A 12,238-nucleotide genomic window follows, 5' to 3' on the forward strand; every position below is an offset into this window, starting at 1 on the left:
AGCCCCTGACTCCTCCACCATCTGCGAAGGCACAGTCTGGACCAAGCCCAGCTCGTCTTCTTCACCACTGGGATCTCCCTGGAACATCTGGATCATGGTTGCCCCCATCGGGGGTGCTGCTTCCGCAGAGTTTGGCCTTAGAGAGCTTGAAGGGTGAAGCGATACAAAAACAGGGAGAAGGCGGGCCAGGACTCCTGGAGTTATGTTTTTGACGGTGGGTGAGGAGTAGGACCCAAGTGGGGGGAACATCAGCACATGTCGAGCCCTGCTGGATCAGGCCCAAGCAGGCCCATCTAGTCCAGCATCCTGTTTCCCCACACTGGCCCATCAGCTGCCTCTGGGAAGCCCCACAGGCAGGAGCGGAGGGCATGTCGTTTTCTCCTGCTGTTGCTCCCCTGCAACTGGTATTGAGAGGCATCTTCCTGCCTCTGAGGCTGGAGGTGGCCTCTAGCGACCAGCCTAGGAGCCATGGATAGACCTCTCCTCCATGGACTTATCTATAAGAAGGTTCGGGCCCTTCTTGATTTCCCACTTGAGAATCCATGCTGCCAGATGGAGAATTTACATGGATGATCCCCTTTGCTAAGCAGGGTCTGCCCTGGTTTGCATTTGAAGGGGTGACCCCATGCGTGAGCCCGATGAGCTATTCCCCTCGGGGGATGGGGCTGCGGCTCAGTGGAAGAGCAGCTGAAGGTCCACATTCCCTCTCTGGCCCAGGGGTGTAGCTAGGGGAGAGGGGGGGCCCATGTTCGCCCCTCTCTCTGGCGGCCCTTGGAGTGAGGGAGATAATGAAGAGAATAGGGAGGGGTGGGGCTGGGGGTCCTCAGGAGCTGGGCCCCCTGGGTTGTTTGAACCCAGCCGCTCAATTATGGCTCCACCCCTGCTCCTGCCTGCATCTCTGGAGCAGCCGCTGCCAGTCCGGGTCGACAATCCTGAGCTAGGCGGACCAAGGGTCTGACTCGGTAGAAGGCAGCTTCCTCTGTTCCTCTCCCCAGTCTTTCATCGCAAGGCTTCGGGGAGCTCACGGCCGCTTGCCTGGCTGTGCCCTTTTCTTGCAGGCTGGTTGCCCTTTTGGCCGGCTGCTGCCCCTCGATGGCCGGGAAGGCAGAGAAGAAGAGCCTCCAGCTGCCCGAGAAGCAGGTCCAGAGCCTCCAAGCCGCCTTTGCGAAGGGGAGCTTCTCCGAGCTGGCCGGCGAGTTGCAAGAGACGCTCCACTCCCAGGAGAGCGTCTGCCTGAACGTGGGGGTCACCGGGGAGCAGGGGGCTGGGAAATCGACCCTCATCAACTCCATCCGGGACCTGCGGCAGGAAGAGGCCGGTGCGGCTCCCGTGGGAGGGGTGGGCCCCAGTAAGGACCCCCGAGCCTACTCTCACCCCAAGTACGCCAACGTGGTGCTGTGGGACCTGCCCAGCATCGGGGCTCCGGGCTTCAAGCCCAAAGTGTACCTAGAGGAGATCACGGTCTCGCGCTACGACTTCTTTGTCATCCTTGCCGCTCAGCGCTTCGCCCCCTTCCACGCCAAGCTGGCCCGGTACATCAAGCAGGCCGGCAAGGACTTCTACTTTGTCCGCTCCAAGGTGGACGTGGACATGGAGGCTGCTCTCCAGAGCCAGCCGTCTGGCTTCGCCGAGGCCGCCACCCTGCAGAACATCCGGGACGGCTGCGTGCAAGACCTCCAGGCCGCGGGGGCCAAGACCCCGAGGGTCTTCCTCATTTCCAGCTTCCTGTTCGGCAAGTACGACTTCCCCTTGCTCGCCCAGGCCCTCGGGCAGGACCTGGATCCCGGCAAGAGCTACGCCTTCCTCCTGGCCACGCCCAACATCTCCCACCGCATCGTGGAGAAGAAGAAGGAGTCCATGGTTGAGCACATGTGGCTGGTGGCCGTGGTGGCCTGCGGGGTCAACGCCGCCCCCATCCCACGGCTCTCGATCGTGTGTGACGTGGACCTCTTGGCGAAGACCCTACGAGGCTACTGTGTCGATTTCGGCCTGGAGGACGCCTCCTTGAGGAAGGTGGCGGAGCATATGGAGCAGCCCTTGGAGATGCTGACGGCTCTGGTCAAGTCGCCGCTGGCCAGCCAGGTCACCCCGGCGGTGGTGGGGCAGCGGCTGATGGAGGCCGCCATCAAGGCTCCGAACCTCCCCAAAGAGCTGCTGAGCTGCGCCCCCATCTTGGAGTCTGTGGACGCTGTGGGGATGTCCTTCGCCATTGTCTACCATATGCTGAAGGATTTCGTGGATGACGCTGCTGCGGACGCCCACAGGATACTGGTCAAAGGGTTCATGAGCCAGAGGCCTGGCAGTGCCGCCGATCTACAGGCGGCAAGATCGACCCACTCCTAGGACGGAATAAGTCCTCCTGGGGCCCAGCATGGTTGGGGGTTTCTGAAGCGGAGATAAAGGCCAGAGCAAAACTGATCAGGTTTCCCCCGCATTCTGATCTAAAAGGTTGTTCTCCCTTAGAAACGTCGGGAGTTGCCTTCTACTAAGTCAGAGACCCTTGAGACATTCAGCTGTGTTCTGTCTACACTGACTGGCAGCAGCTCTCCAACGTTCCAGGAAGGGGCCCTTTCCCTGCCCTACCTGGAGATGCTGCCAGGGACAGAACTGGGGACCTTCAGGTGTCCTGCCTCTGAACTATAGCCCCATTTCACAAAAGGAAAGATAAACGTGGGAGGACCATAGGAAGCTGCCTTCTACCGAGTATGGCCCTTGGTCCATCTAGCTCAGGGCTGTCAGCACTGACTGGCAGCAGCTCTCCAAGGTTACAAGCAGGTTACAAGAGGACGGCTGGTCTGGTGGTCGCAAGCAGGACTTGTCTCCTTAGCTAAGCAGGGTCTGCCCTGGTTGCATATGAATGGGAGACCAGAAGTGTGAGCGCTGCAAGATATTCCCCTGAAGGGATGCAGCTGCTCTGGGAAGAGCATCTAGGTTCCAAGTTCCCTCCCTGGCAGCATCTCCAAGACAGGACTGAGAGAGACTCCTGCCTGCAACCTCGGAGAAGCCACTGCCAGTCTGTGTAGACAATCCTGAGCTAGATGGACCAATGGTCTGACTCGGTAGAAGGCAGCTTCCTCGGTTCCTATGTCTCTCGCAGCCCTACCTGGAGATGCTGCCAGGGAGTGTCCCTTGGACCTTCTGCAGGCAAAACTGGGGCTCTTAACACTGACCTACAGCCAGGTGTGGGTTAATGCAGAGGCAGAGAAGGCATCTGCCTACGGCGCCAAAATCTGAGGAGTGGCAGTGGCAGTCGCTCCGGAGGGGGGGGCGGGTTGCGAGAAAGTTCCCAGCTTGAGGGGGATTTTTCTCAGGAAAACGAGGTGGGGAAGACAGGGTTGAAGCCTAGCATCATAATTACAATCTGGATCTGCACCCTCACAATGGCATTTTTTAAAAAGACGCAAAAGAAATGAAGCATAGGACATCACCTCTCGGTTTAACCCTAACCTCATCCTCTGTATGGTTGGCAGTCATTAGCGACACCGCGAAAAACAAGACGTTCTGGCAATAACTCATCTGCCCACTTTCCTTTCACTCTAGTCTTAATTGAGAATTGCCATCTTCGCAATTCAGCTCAAAGTTCTGCATTAAAAGTCCATCTTGAATGGGGATGGATGACTTAATCACAAACTATCCCATTGAGGTGTCCCTACAGCTGAACCAAATTTGGTCCAAATCGGTCCAGGTGCTGTAAAGTTGATGCAGGGGTGGGGGGTGGGGGTCACGCACAGACACACAGACACACACACACACAGAATGAAAGCTGGGTGATCTCATAAGTTTACTTTCCTTAAGGAACGTCAGCAAAAAATGGGCAAAGGATACCTGGGTTGTCCTGGCAGAGTGCAGGGCCTGGGCAAATCAGCTAGTGCAGCCCCGCTTCCATTTAATTTTAATGAAGTTCAAAGAGTGGGGCCAGGGGCGGTCGCCCTGTTTGCCCTGTCCTAAGGACAGCCCTGGAAGTCACGTTGCCATCTCCCCAGATTTTATGGGTAGTACTCAGATATTAAGCATGTCACCTGGACTGCTTAGCCCACCCAGATTCCGGGATTTCCCTGGATTTCAGCTTTCATATTTTTAAAGAAGCTAAGCACTAGCCCTTATAGAAGTGGAGTTATGGAGCAAAATGTGTGGTCATTAACAGGAAGCCAGCTTCCTGTTTTACAAGTACATCAATCCCCTGTTTTACAGTAAGTACAGTATAGGTCAGTACAGTTTTACAAGTACAGTAATCCCCTAAGGAATGTTGCCTTTGTTTTTTTATCAGCAAGGACTCTCTATAGGGCAGCTGGAAGGATCGCTTGCTTTTAATGTAAATCACTGCCTGCCTACCAGACTGCGTATTGTAATGTTTAAGGACTTTGGCTTTACATTCTGTGCATGCCTACTTAGAAGTAAGCACCCTTGCTTTCAATCAGATCTTCTCTCAAGTAAGTATGTACAGAATTGCAGCCGTAACTGAAAAGCTGTGCTTTTTTTGGGTTTTGTTTGTTTGTTCAATTGCGGCTGTTAATATGACAAGGAAAACGGTCAGGCAAAGATATCTTCCCCAACTATTGCTGGTAGATATCCAGAGCAAACACAAATCAACTGGAAATGTTGATTTAATATGCAAAATTTCAAGCCAATTTACATAATATGAAAATAGGTTGCCAGAATATGGGAACCCTACCTGGAGGGGCAAAGGGGGTGGGTGAACTGTGTCCCACATATTAGATTTCTGAAATGGAAACAGAGGGGCAGTGATGGGCAAGCCACTTGGCTGGTGGGGGAGGCATGTTTGCCAATCCCCTCCCTGGAGACACCCTTGTTTGCAGTTCTTCCCAATTTATATCCATTTGTGCTGATCCCAGCTAGTCACCGTGGGATGACATCCATAGTGTTGCCTGCCCCGGTGAACCGCATTTGGATCTGTTTTGCTTCTCTTTGGTTTTCGAGAAGGGAAGACACAGAAAGCAGTAATGGAAAAGTAAGATGCTTGCAGTCGCCTGTTGCTATCATCTTGCTTTTCCACACAGGCAGGAAACCCAGGTTCGGGGGAAACCCCTGGCCAGATGATGAATGTATGTCCTGGGAAGAATTACTGAATAAATATTGAGCCACGGAGTTCTTGCCTCCTCCGGCACATCACTGGCTGCTTTGAGTGTGCAAACATTCCTGATGCCAGATTCCTTCGCTGGCCATGTGCTACCCGGAAATTGGGGGTTTCATCACCAGTGTGCATAAAAGCAGAGCAAAGGAGCCGGACCCTTGAGAAGGCGAGTGCATTCACACCCTAGGAAGCTCCTGATCAGGTGAGCTGGCGGGTTTTTCTCTGAAGTATGGTGCTGCGGGCTTTGTGTCATTTGGGGTCAGTCACATGTGCAGGTCAAGGAGAGCTGGCCTTGTGGTAGCCAGCATGAATTGTCCCCTTAGCTAAGCAGGGTCTGCCCTGCTTTGCATTTGGATGGGAGACCACATGTGAGCACTCTGAGCTATTTGGGGCCATTCTGGGAAGAGCACCTGCCTGCTTGCAGGCAGAAGGTTCCAGGTTCCCTCCTGGCATCTCCAAGACAGGGCCAAGAGAAACTCCTGCCTGCAAGCTTGGAGAAGCCGCTGCCAGTCTGGGCAGACTGTCCTGAGCTAGATGGACCAAGGGTCTGACTGACTCAGTGTAAGGCAGTTTCCGATGTTCCTATGAGAGGGACTATTGGAAATGGTAGAATTGCAAATTTATGTGTTTGTTTTTCAAAATGTAGGAGTCACTTTAGGATCCTAGGAAGCTGTCCTATACTGAGTCAGACCCTTGGTCCAACTAGCTTAGGATTGTGTGCTCTGACTGGCAGTGGTTCTCCCAGGTTTCAGGCAGGAGTCTTTCCCAGCCCTACCAGGAGATGCTGTCAGGTGTTGAACTAGGGATCTTCTGCATGCAAAGAGGGAAAGGGTACAACTTAACTTTCTTTCTGAGCTGCTGTTTCCACTCTGAGTTGGGGCGTGGGCACACCTGATTTTTGCAAAACTGTGGAGCAACAAAAGATCTCTTTATCCATGCATCTCCTCCATCATCTGATCTAACTTGGCCCAAAGATGCTCAAGAAATAGGGCCAGCCTGTGTACTAGGCGGACCAAGGTGGTCGTTTAGGACAGCACACCGGGTGGGGGGGGAGGCTGCCATACTCAACACACACACACACACACACACACACACACACACACACACACACACACACACACTCCGCCCCCACATTCACTCAAAATTACAGTCTGTACAGTACAGAATGTAATTTTGAGAGAATTGGGTGTGTGTGCCAGAGTCATACTTCTCCTAGGCATCAAAAACCCAGCAAAGAAAGGTTAGCAGGGTGAAGGGGAAGAGACCAGCTCCCAACTTTTGTTGACAGTAGAACTGGCCGAGAAGGAAGGAGGAAATTTCAAGCTGCATTGCAAACAAAGGTGTTAGCTCTGAGGGTGGCCCTGGGGCCGGCATGCCGGCCGTGGCCCTGTTGATCTCCCACGGCCAGGAAAGGGGTGTTGTTAGATCCGGGTCCACAACGGGAATGAATGAGCTCTTCTAAAAGAGCCGTAGAACAATTTATCTGTGGCATTCTCTGATGTAGAAAGAGCTGCTGCTTCTGTCCACGTATTCCGTAATGCTGGAATTGCAGCTTCACCCAATCTCATTTTTATCTCTCCAAGGTAAATTATCTCTGATAATTAAATGGTGGGCCAGGAGGAAATTTAGGACCAACCGACAAAAGGAAGTACTTTTTCACACAACGCATAATTAATCTGTGGAATTCTCTGCCACAGAATGTGGTGATGGCCACCAGCATGAATGGCTTTAAAAGAGGTTTGGACAAATTCATGGAGGACAGGTCTATCCATGGCTACTAGTGCAGTAGCTTAGCTATAGGCCACCTCCAGCCTCAGAGGCACGATGCCTCTAAATGCCAGTTGCAGGGGAGCAACAGCAGGAGAGAAGGCATGCCCTCACCTCTTACCTGTGGGTCTTCCCAAGGGCATCTGGTGGGCCACTGTGGGAAACAGGAGGCTGGTCTAGATAGGCCTCCTTGGGCCTGATCCAGCAAAGCTCTTCTTACCCTCAGAGCAGTCATCTGAGATAGGGGGTGTTGAGCGTTGGTGACTCTGGACCAAAGTCCCCCAGGCAGCAGTGTCATGGCTGAGTGCAGAATTTGAACCCAGGTCTTCCTGGCCTAACACTCTTTGGATGATGCCCAAATCCATTGGGGCTGACTCTCTCTCCAGTCACTATGCATAGAACTGAAGGAGACAGTTTTACAACTAGGCTTAGAATTCAGCTGTATGTTTAACCAAAGTAAAAGTGGCACTATTGCTATCCAGGCATTACCAGAACGCCACATTCAGAGACCTCCTCAGTCTATACTTCCTAGTTCAACTAGTAAAGGTAAAGTGTGCCGTCGAGTCAGTGGTTGACTCCTGGCGACCACAGAGCCCTGTGGTGTGGTTTGGTAGAATACAGGAGGGGTTGACCATTGCCTCCTCCCGCGCAGTATGAGATGATGCCTTTCAGTACCTTCCTAGATCGCTGCTGCCAGATAAGCACCTATATCAGGCAGCAGCAATATACAGCAACGGGGGTTCAAACCAGCAACCTCTGGCTTGCTAGTCAAGTCATTTCCCGCTGCGCCATCAACTAGTACAATAGCTCAAATAAAGGTAGAAGTCTGTTGCAAGCTACTAGCCGTGAGATCCTCTGAGTACCAGTTGCTAAAGAAGTTGTTCCATCCTAATTGTAAACAAGCATGAATTGTCTCCTTTGCTAAGCAGGATCCACCCTGGTTTGCATTTGGATGGGAGACTAGAAGTATAAGCACTGTAAGATCTTCCCCTCAGGGGATGGAGCCACTCTGGGAAGAGCAGAAGGTTCCAAGTTCCCTCCCTGGCAGCATCTCCAAGAGAGGGCGGAGAGAGATTCCTGCCTGCAACCTTGGAGAAGCCGCTGCCAGTCTGTGTAGACAATACTGAGCTAGATGGATCAATTATCTGACTCAGTATATGACAGCTTCCTATGTTTCTTCCTATGTCCTATGGAAAGGATGATGTTGACTGATTTAAAAGAATAAATTCAGTTGCTACATTCCTGGTCAGTTTAATGAAAGCTTATTTATGGTGCCCAATGCTCTTAAGGGTCCTCCATCACCCCACTTACAAGAAGCTGAAACTCTGATATTCTTCCCCCACCCCTCCACCCCACAGGAAAAACAACAACAATGAAGCAACTTTACCTTCTGCTTCTATTCTTGGCTCTTCTCGCAGCTGGGGAAACGTGTAGTAAGTTTGTGCGCGGATGTGCGGGTGATGTCATCTGGTTTGGGGTGGGAGAGTAGATTGGTCTTTTAAAAAATTCTTTTGTTAAACACCACCACACAGTGTTTGAAACTTGGAGGAAACCCCCTGGATTCTCAGGGCAGGACTACCTATTCAAATTACCTTCAAACACACAGGTTGCCACCACACCCATCAAGTGGTGGATGTCAGAACTCAGCAAGGATGTCAGAACTACAGGCTGCAGGTTCCAGGCAGGACCCAGAATAAACCGGCTCTGTGTGTGTGTCTCCCCAAGTGGACCAGAAACAGGATAAATGCATGAGCCAGACAGAGTGGTCCAGCTGGGGAGATGAATGCTCAAGGTGATTTTTGACAAGGTCTGTACCCTGAGAGATGGGAAAGAGGTGAGAGCATAGCAAGAATTCCAGCTTTCAGGGTGTTCTCAGGCTTTCATGGTCCTGAGCGTTGGACCTCAAGCAGCCACATTTGCAAAGGTCTTTCTTTTCAAAGCGTTTAGAAGTTTTCAAAATACAAACACAACTATAACATTTTAGCGATTTTGTCAGCAGAATGGAGATGAATATTGGCAGGAATGTCCTCCAAGGATTACTCCATGCAGAGAGTATGCAACGATTTGTTCCTTGTTCCCCTAACCCTGACCTCAACCCTTTTCTCTGTGCAAAAGTGACTGCCATTTTACCCTATTTGTTTGGGGGCAGGGTTGAAGAAGGGGTGAGAACCCACAGAAAGCTTTAAGTACAACAAACACAGTCACCTATTTTCTATCTCTGGGGTACATGCTGCCCAAAATCACAATGAGCATTCATCCCCGGAGATGGTACCTATGGCCAGAATATGTGAGCCTGGCCCATAGATGAGATCATGTGGTCCAGAACAGGCAGGAGTTGGGTTCCAGAACTGGAAATAAGCACCAGAGGCAGGTGCACCACCCAAGCTAGACAGAAGTCCAGATCCAAGGCAGCAATTGGCAAAATAAAATAAAATAAGAGCAACAGCACAGGCAGTAACCTCTGCATACAAGAGATGAGTTACCAAGAGACCGAGGAGCGAGTTCCAAGGTTCCTTTATAGGGTTGGATGAGCAGGGATTGGCTCATGGGGGTCAGCTGACCATGCTGGTACTGCAGCCTAGATGGCGCCACTCAGCTTGGTCTGCAGGCTTGCCAGAGAACCCAGAGCACTGGGGCCAGAGGTTAACTGCTGGGAGCCTCCGTTCAAGACCCCTGGACTCCTCCCCACCACACCAGTACTAGGGGTGTGCAAAACCCTAGTAGAACAAAAAGCAGAACAAAACAGAACAAACTTTGTTTGAACAGAACCGTCCCGGCTCGGCTGGTTCGGTTTTGGTGCCAGTCCAGATTCGAGCCGAACCGGCCCCATTTCTAACAAACCGGTTCAGAATCGATTCGGCAGTTCAGGGGTATGTTTGTAAAGGAGAATCCAGTGAGGATTCCCCTTTACAAGCAAGGAGGGGACCGTGCCTACCAAAATAAAAATCCTAATAGCCGTGGGCGAGAGGGCACCTGTAATCTGAGGAGGGTGGCAGCGGTGGCAGCAGCAGTGGCAGCGTGGCTCATCCTCTGGACCGGGCCTGGCACTCCCCCAGATGGTTCCCTTTGCAGAAGCAGCTTTCTCAAGCCCTTGCTGATTGCTCTACTGCTTCAACGGCCTGACTGGAGCAGGAGAAAACAGAGGGCCTGAGTTGGGGTAATAGGGTTGGGGCCTGAGCAGGCTGGTCACTGTTGCCCGTCCCCACCTCCCCCCTAATCTAACCCCCTCTACTGTGTACAGACAGCGATGGCTGCAGCAGCTCCATGAAGCGAGACATCCTCAACATGATGCTGAAGTGGGAAGAGACGTCCTGCCTGCCCAGCCAGCCGGGCCTGCCCAGCAAGCTTCCCCGGAGCTGCCAGGAGATCAAGAACGCCCAAGAAGGGGCCGCAGGTGAGGAACAGGATCGCTGCCTCACAGGGGCCAATGAAACCCCCAGTGCAGCCGATACCAGAAAAGAATTTTGGACTCTTGGGGTAGCAAGCATGAGTTGTCCCCTTGGCTAAGCAGGGTCCACCCTGGTTTGCATTTGGATGGGAGACTACATATGACTCCTGTGAGATATTCCCCTTAGGGGAGGGGGCCGTTCGGGGAAGAGCATCTAGGTTCCAAGTTCCCTCCCCTGGCATCTCCAGGCCAAGGGACTCTAGGCAGGATTCCATAGCTAGAAGGGAGCTGGTCCCAAGGGAGGAGAGCTGGTCTTGGGGTAGCAAGCATGAATTTGCTAAGCAGGGTCCACCCTGGTTTGCACCCAAATGGGAAACTACATAGTGCTGTAAGATATTCTCCTTAGGGGATGGGGCTGCTCTGGGAAGAGCATCTTCCAGCTTGCATGCAGAAGGTCCCAAGTTCCCTCCCTGGCAGCATCTCCAAATAGGGCTGAGAGAGACCCCTGCCTGAAACCTTGGAGAAGCCGCTGCCAGTCTGGGTAGACAATCCTGAGCTAGATGGACCAAAGGTCTGACTCGGTATAAGGCAGCTTCCTATGTCCCTATGCGATGTGTCTTGTTGCCTTGACCCTCCTTTTTGACCCCAAATCCTCTGTGTTTCTGCAGACGGGTTGTACTACCTGGGCACAGAAGACGGAGAGGTCTACCTAACTTTCTGCGACATGACCACCGACGGGGGAGGCTGGACTCTGGTGGCCAGCGTCCATGAGAACAACATGTATGGGAAATGCACACTGGGCGATCGTTGGTCCAGCCAACAAGGGAACAGCCCCAATTACCCCGAAGGAGATGGAAACTGGTCCAACAACTCCACCTTTGGCTTGGTCGTGGCTGCAACTAGCGACGACTTCAAGGTGAGGGCCGCTTCTGAGAGACAGGAATGGCAGGGCTGGATGGCAACAGATGCAAACAACTGTTTACCATCAGGGGTCCCCAATCCCTTTTAAAATAAGTGCTCCCCTTCTGTGGCAAACCTTCAGCTCAGGTACCCCATGGAGATTGTGTGTGTGTGTGTGTGTGTGTGTGTGTGTGTGTAAGCATGTGTGAGAGGAGAGCTGGTCTTGTGGTAGCAAGCATATCTTGTCCCCTTAGCTAAGCAGGGTCCACCCTGGTTGCATATGAATGGGAGACTACATGTGTGAGTGCTGCAAGATCTTCCCCTCATGGGATGGAGCCGCTCTGGGAAGAGCAGAAGGTTCCAAGTTCCCTCCCTGGCAGCATCTCCAAGAGAGGGCTGAGAGAGATTCCCGCCTGCAACCTTGGAGTAGCTGCTGCCAGTCTGTGTAGACAATACTGAGCAAGATGGAGCTATGGTCTGACTCGGTATATGGCAGCTTCCTAGGTTCCTATGAAGGCCCGCCTCTTGGGATTGCATTCAATATAGTCCTTGTTTGGATACTGATCTTCTGGGCAAGGGACACAGGGATCCATGTGAATGCTCCCATAGTGACTTTTCCCCAGGGTCTCTCCCCAAGTGCTGTGAATTTGATTTCTACCCAACAAGGTTAGAAAGAGATGTTGCCTGTATTTGAGTGGTTGCCACTTAAGAAGGTGGCTTTACAAAGAATACCCCCACCCCTGTCAGGACCCCCTAGGACTCTCTCCTATTCCAATCCTGCTGTGAATGTGGATTGTATCAGCTGGCACCTTGCCATAGATCCCCACCCAGAGGGATCTCATGAGCCTTCTTCTGTTCAGAAAAAAGTAGGCTGACAAACCACTTTGTTTTCTTCTGCCACTTGTGGGGGCTTTCCTTTCCAGAATCCTGGCTATTATGATCTTAAAGCCCAAGATCTGTCCATCTGGCATGTCCCCAACAAGACCCCTGTGAAGGAATGGCGGGGCACTGCGCTCTTGAGATACCACACCGAAACGGGCTTCTTGGCTGCTGAAGGAGGCAACCTCCTCCGACTCTATGAGGTAAGGAAA

At 52.4% G+C, this 12,238-nt stretch overlaps 1 protein-coding gene and 1 long non-coding RNA gene across 5 annotated transcripts in view; one reads left to right on the forward strand and one right to left on the reverse strand.

Annotated features, from left to right (window-relative positions):
* Positions 1 to 12,238, forward strand: part of ITLN1 (intelectin 1) — a 15,115-nt gene continuing 2,877 nt past the window's right edge. Inside the window, exons 1-5 of one of the 3 annotated variants that reach the window (XM_053278775.1) lie at positions 1 to 214; positions 8,218 to 8,292; positions 10,101 to 10,253; positions 10,916 to 11,163; positions 12,071 to 12,229. In XM_053278775.1, coding sequence (XP_053134750.1) covers positions 8,232 to 8,292; positions 10,101 to 10,253; positions 10,916 to 11,163; positions 12,071 to 12,229 — 621 coding nt within the window. In that variant the 5' untranslated portion in view covers positions 1 to 214; positions 8,218 to 8,231. Of the gene's footprint in view, positions 215 to 1,058; positions 2,442 to 5,267; positions 5,295 to 8,217; positions 8,293 to 10,100; positions 10,254 to 10,915; positions 11,164 to 12,070; positions 12,230 to 12,238 lie in introns of those variants that run through there. The other 2 variants (XM_053278776.1, XM_053278774.1) reach the window with 2 other exon arrangements.
* LOC128337645 (uncharacterized) overlaps positions 6,827 to 12,238 on the reverse strand; it is a 21,952-nt gene continuing 16,540 nt past the window's right edge. Inside the window, exons 3-4 of one of the 2 annotated variants that reach the window (XR_008312365.1) lie at positions 9,833 to 9,982; positions 6,827 to 8,326 (exon numbers count right to left, since the gene is read on the reverse strand). This is a non-coding gene — a long non-coding RNA (uncharacterized LOC128337645). Of the gene's footprint in view, positions 9,983 to 12,238 lie in introns of both variants that reach the window. The other variant, XR_008312364.1, reaches the window with a different exon arrangement.

This window comes from Hemicordylus capensis, chromosome 14 (assembly GCF_027244095.1).
Source record: "Hemicordylus capensis ecotype Gifberg chromosome 14, rHemCap1.1.pri, whole genome shotgun sequence".
In the NCBI taxonomy this organism is placed as follows: Eukaryota; Metazoa; Chordata; class Lepidosauria; order Squamata; family Cordylidae; genus Hemicordylus; species Hemicordylus capensis.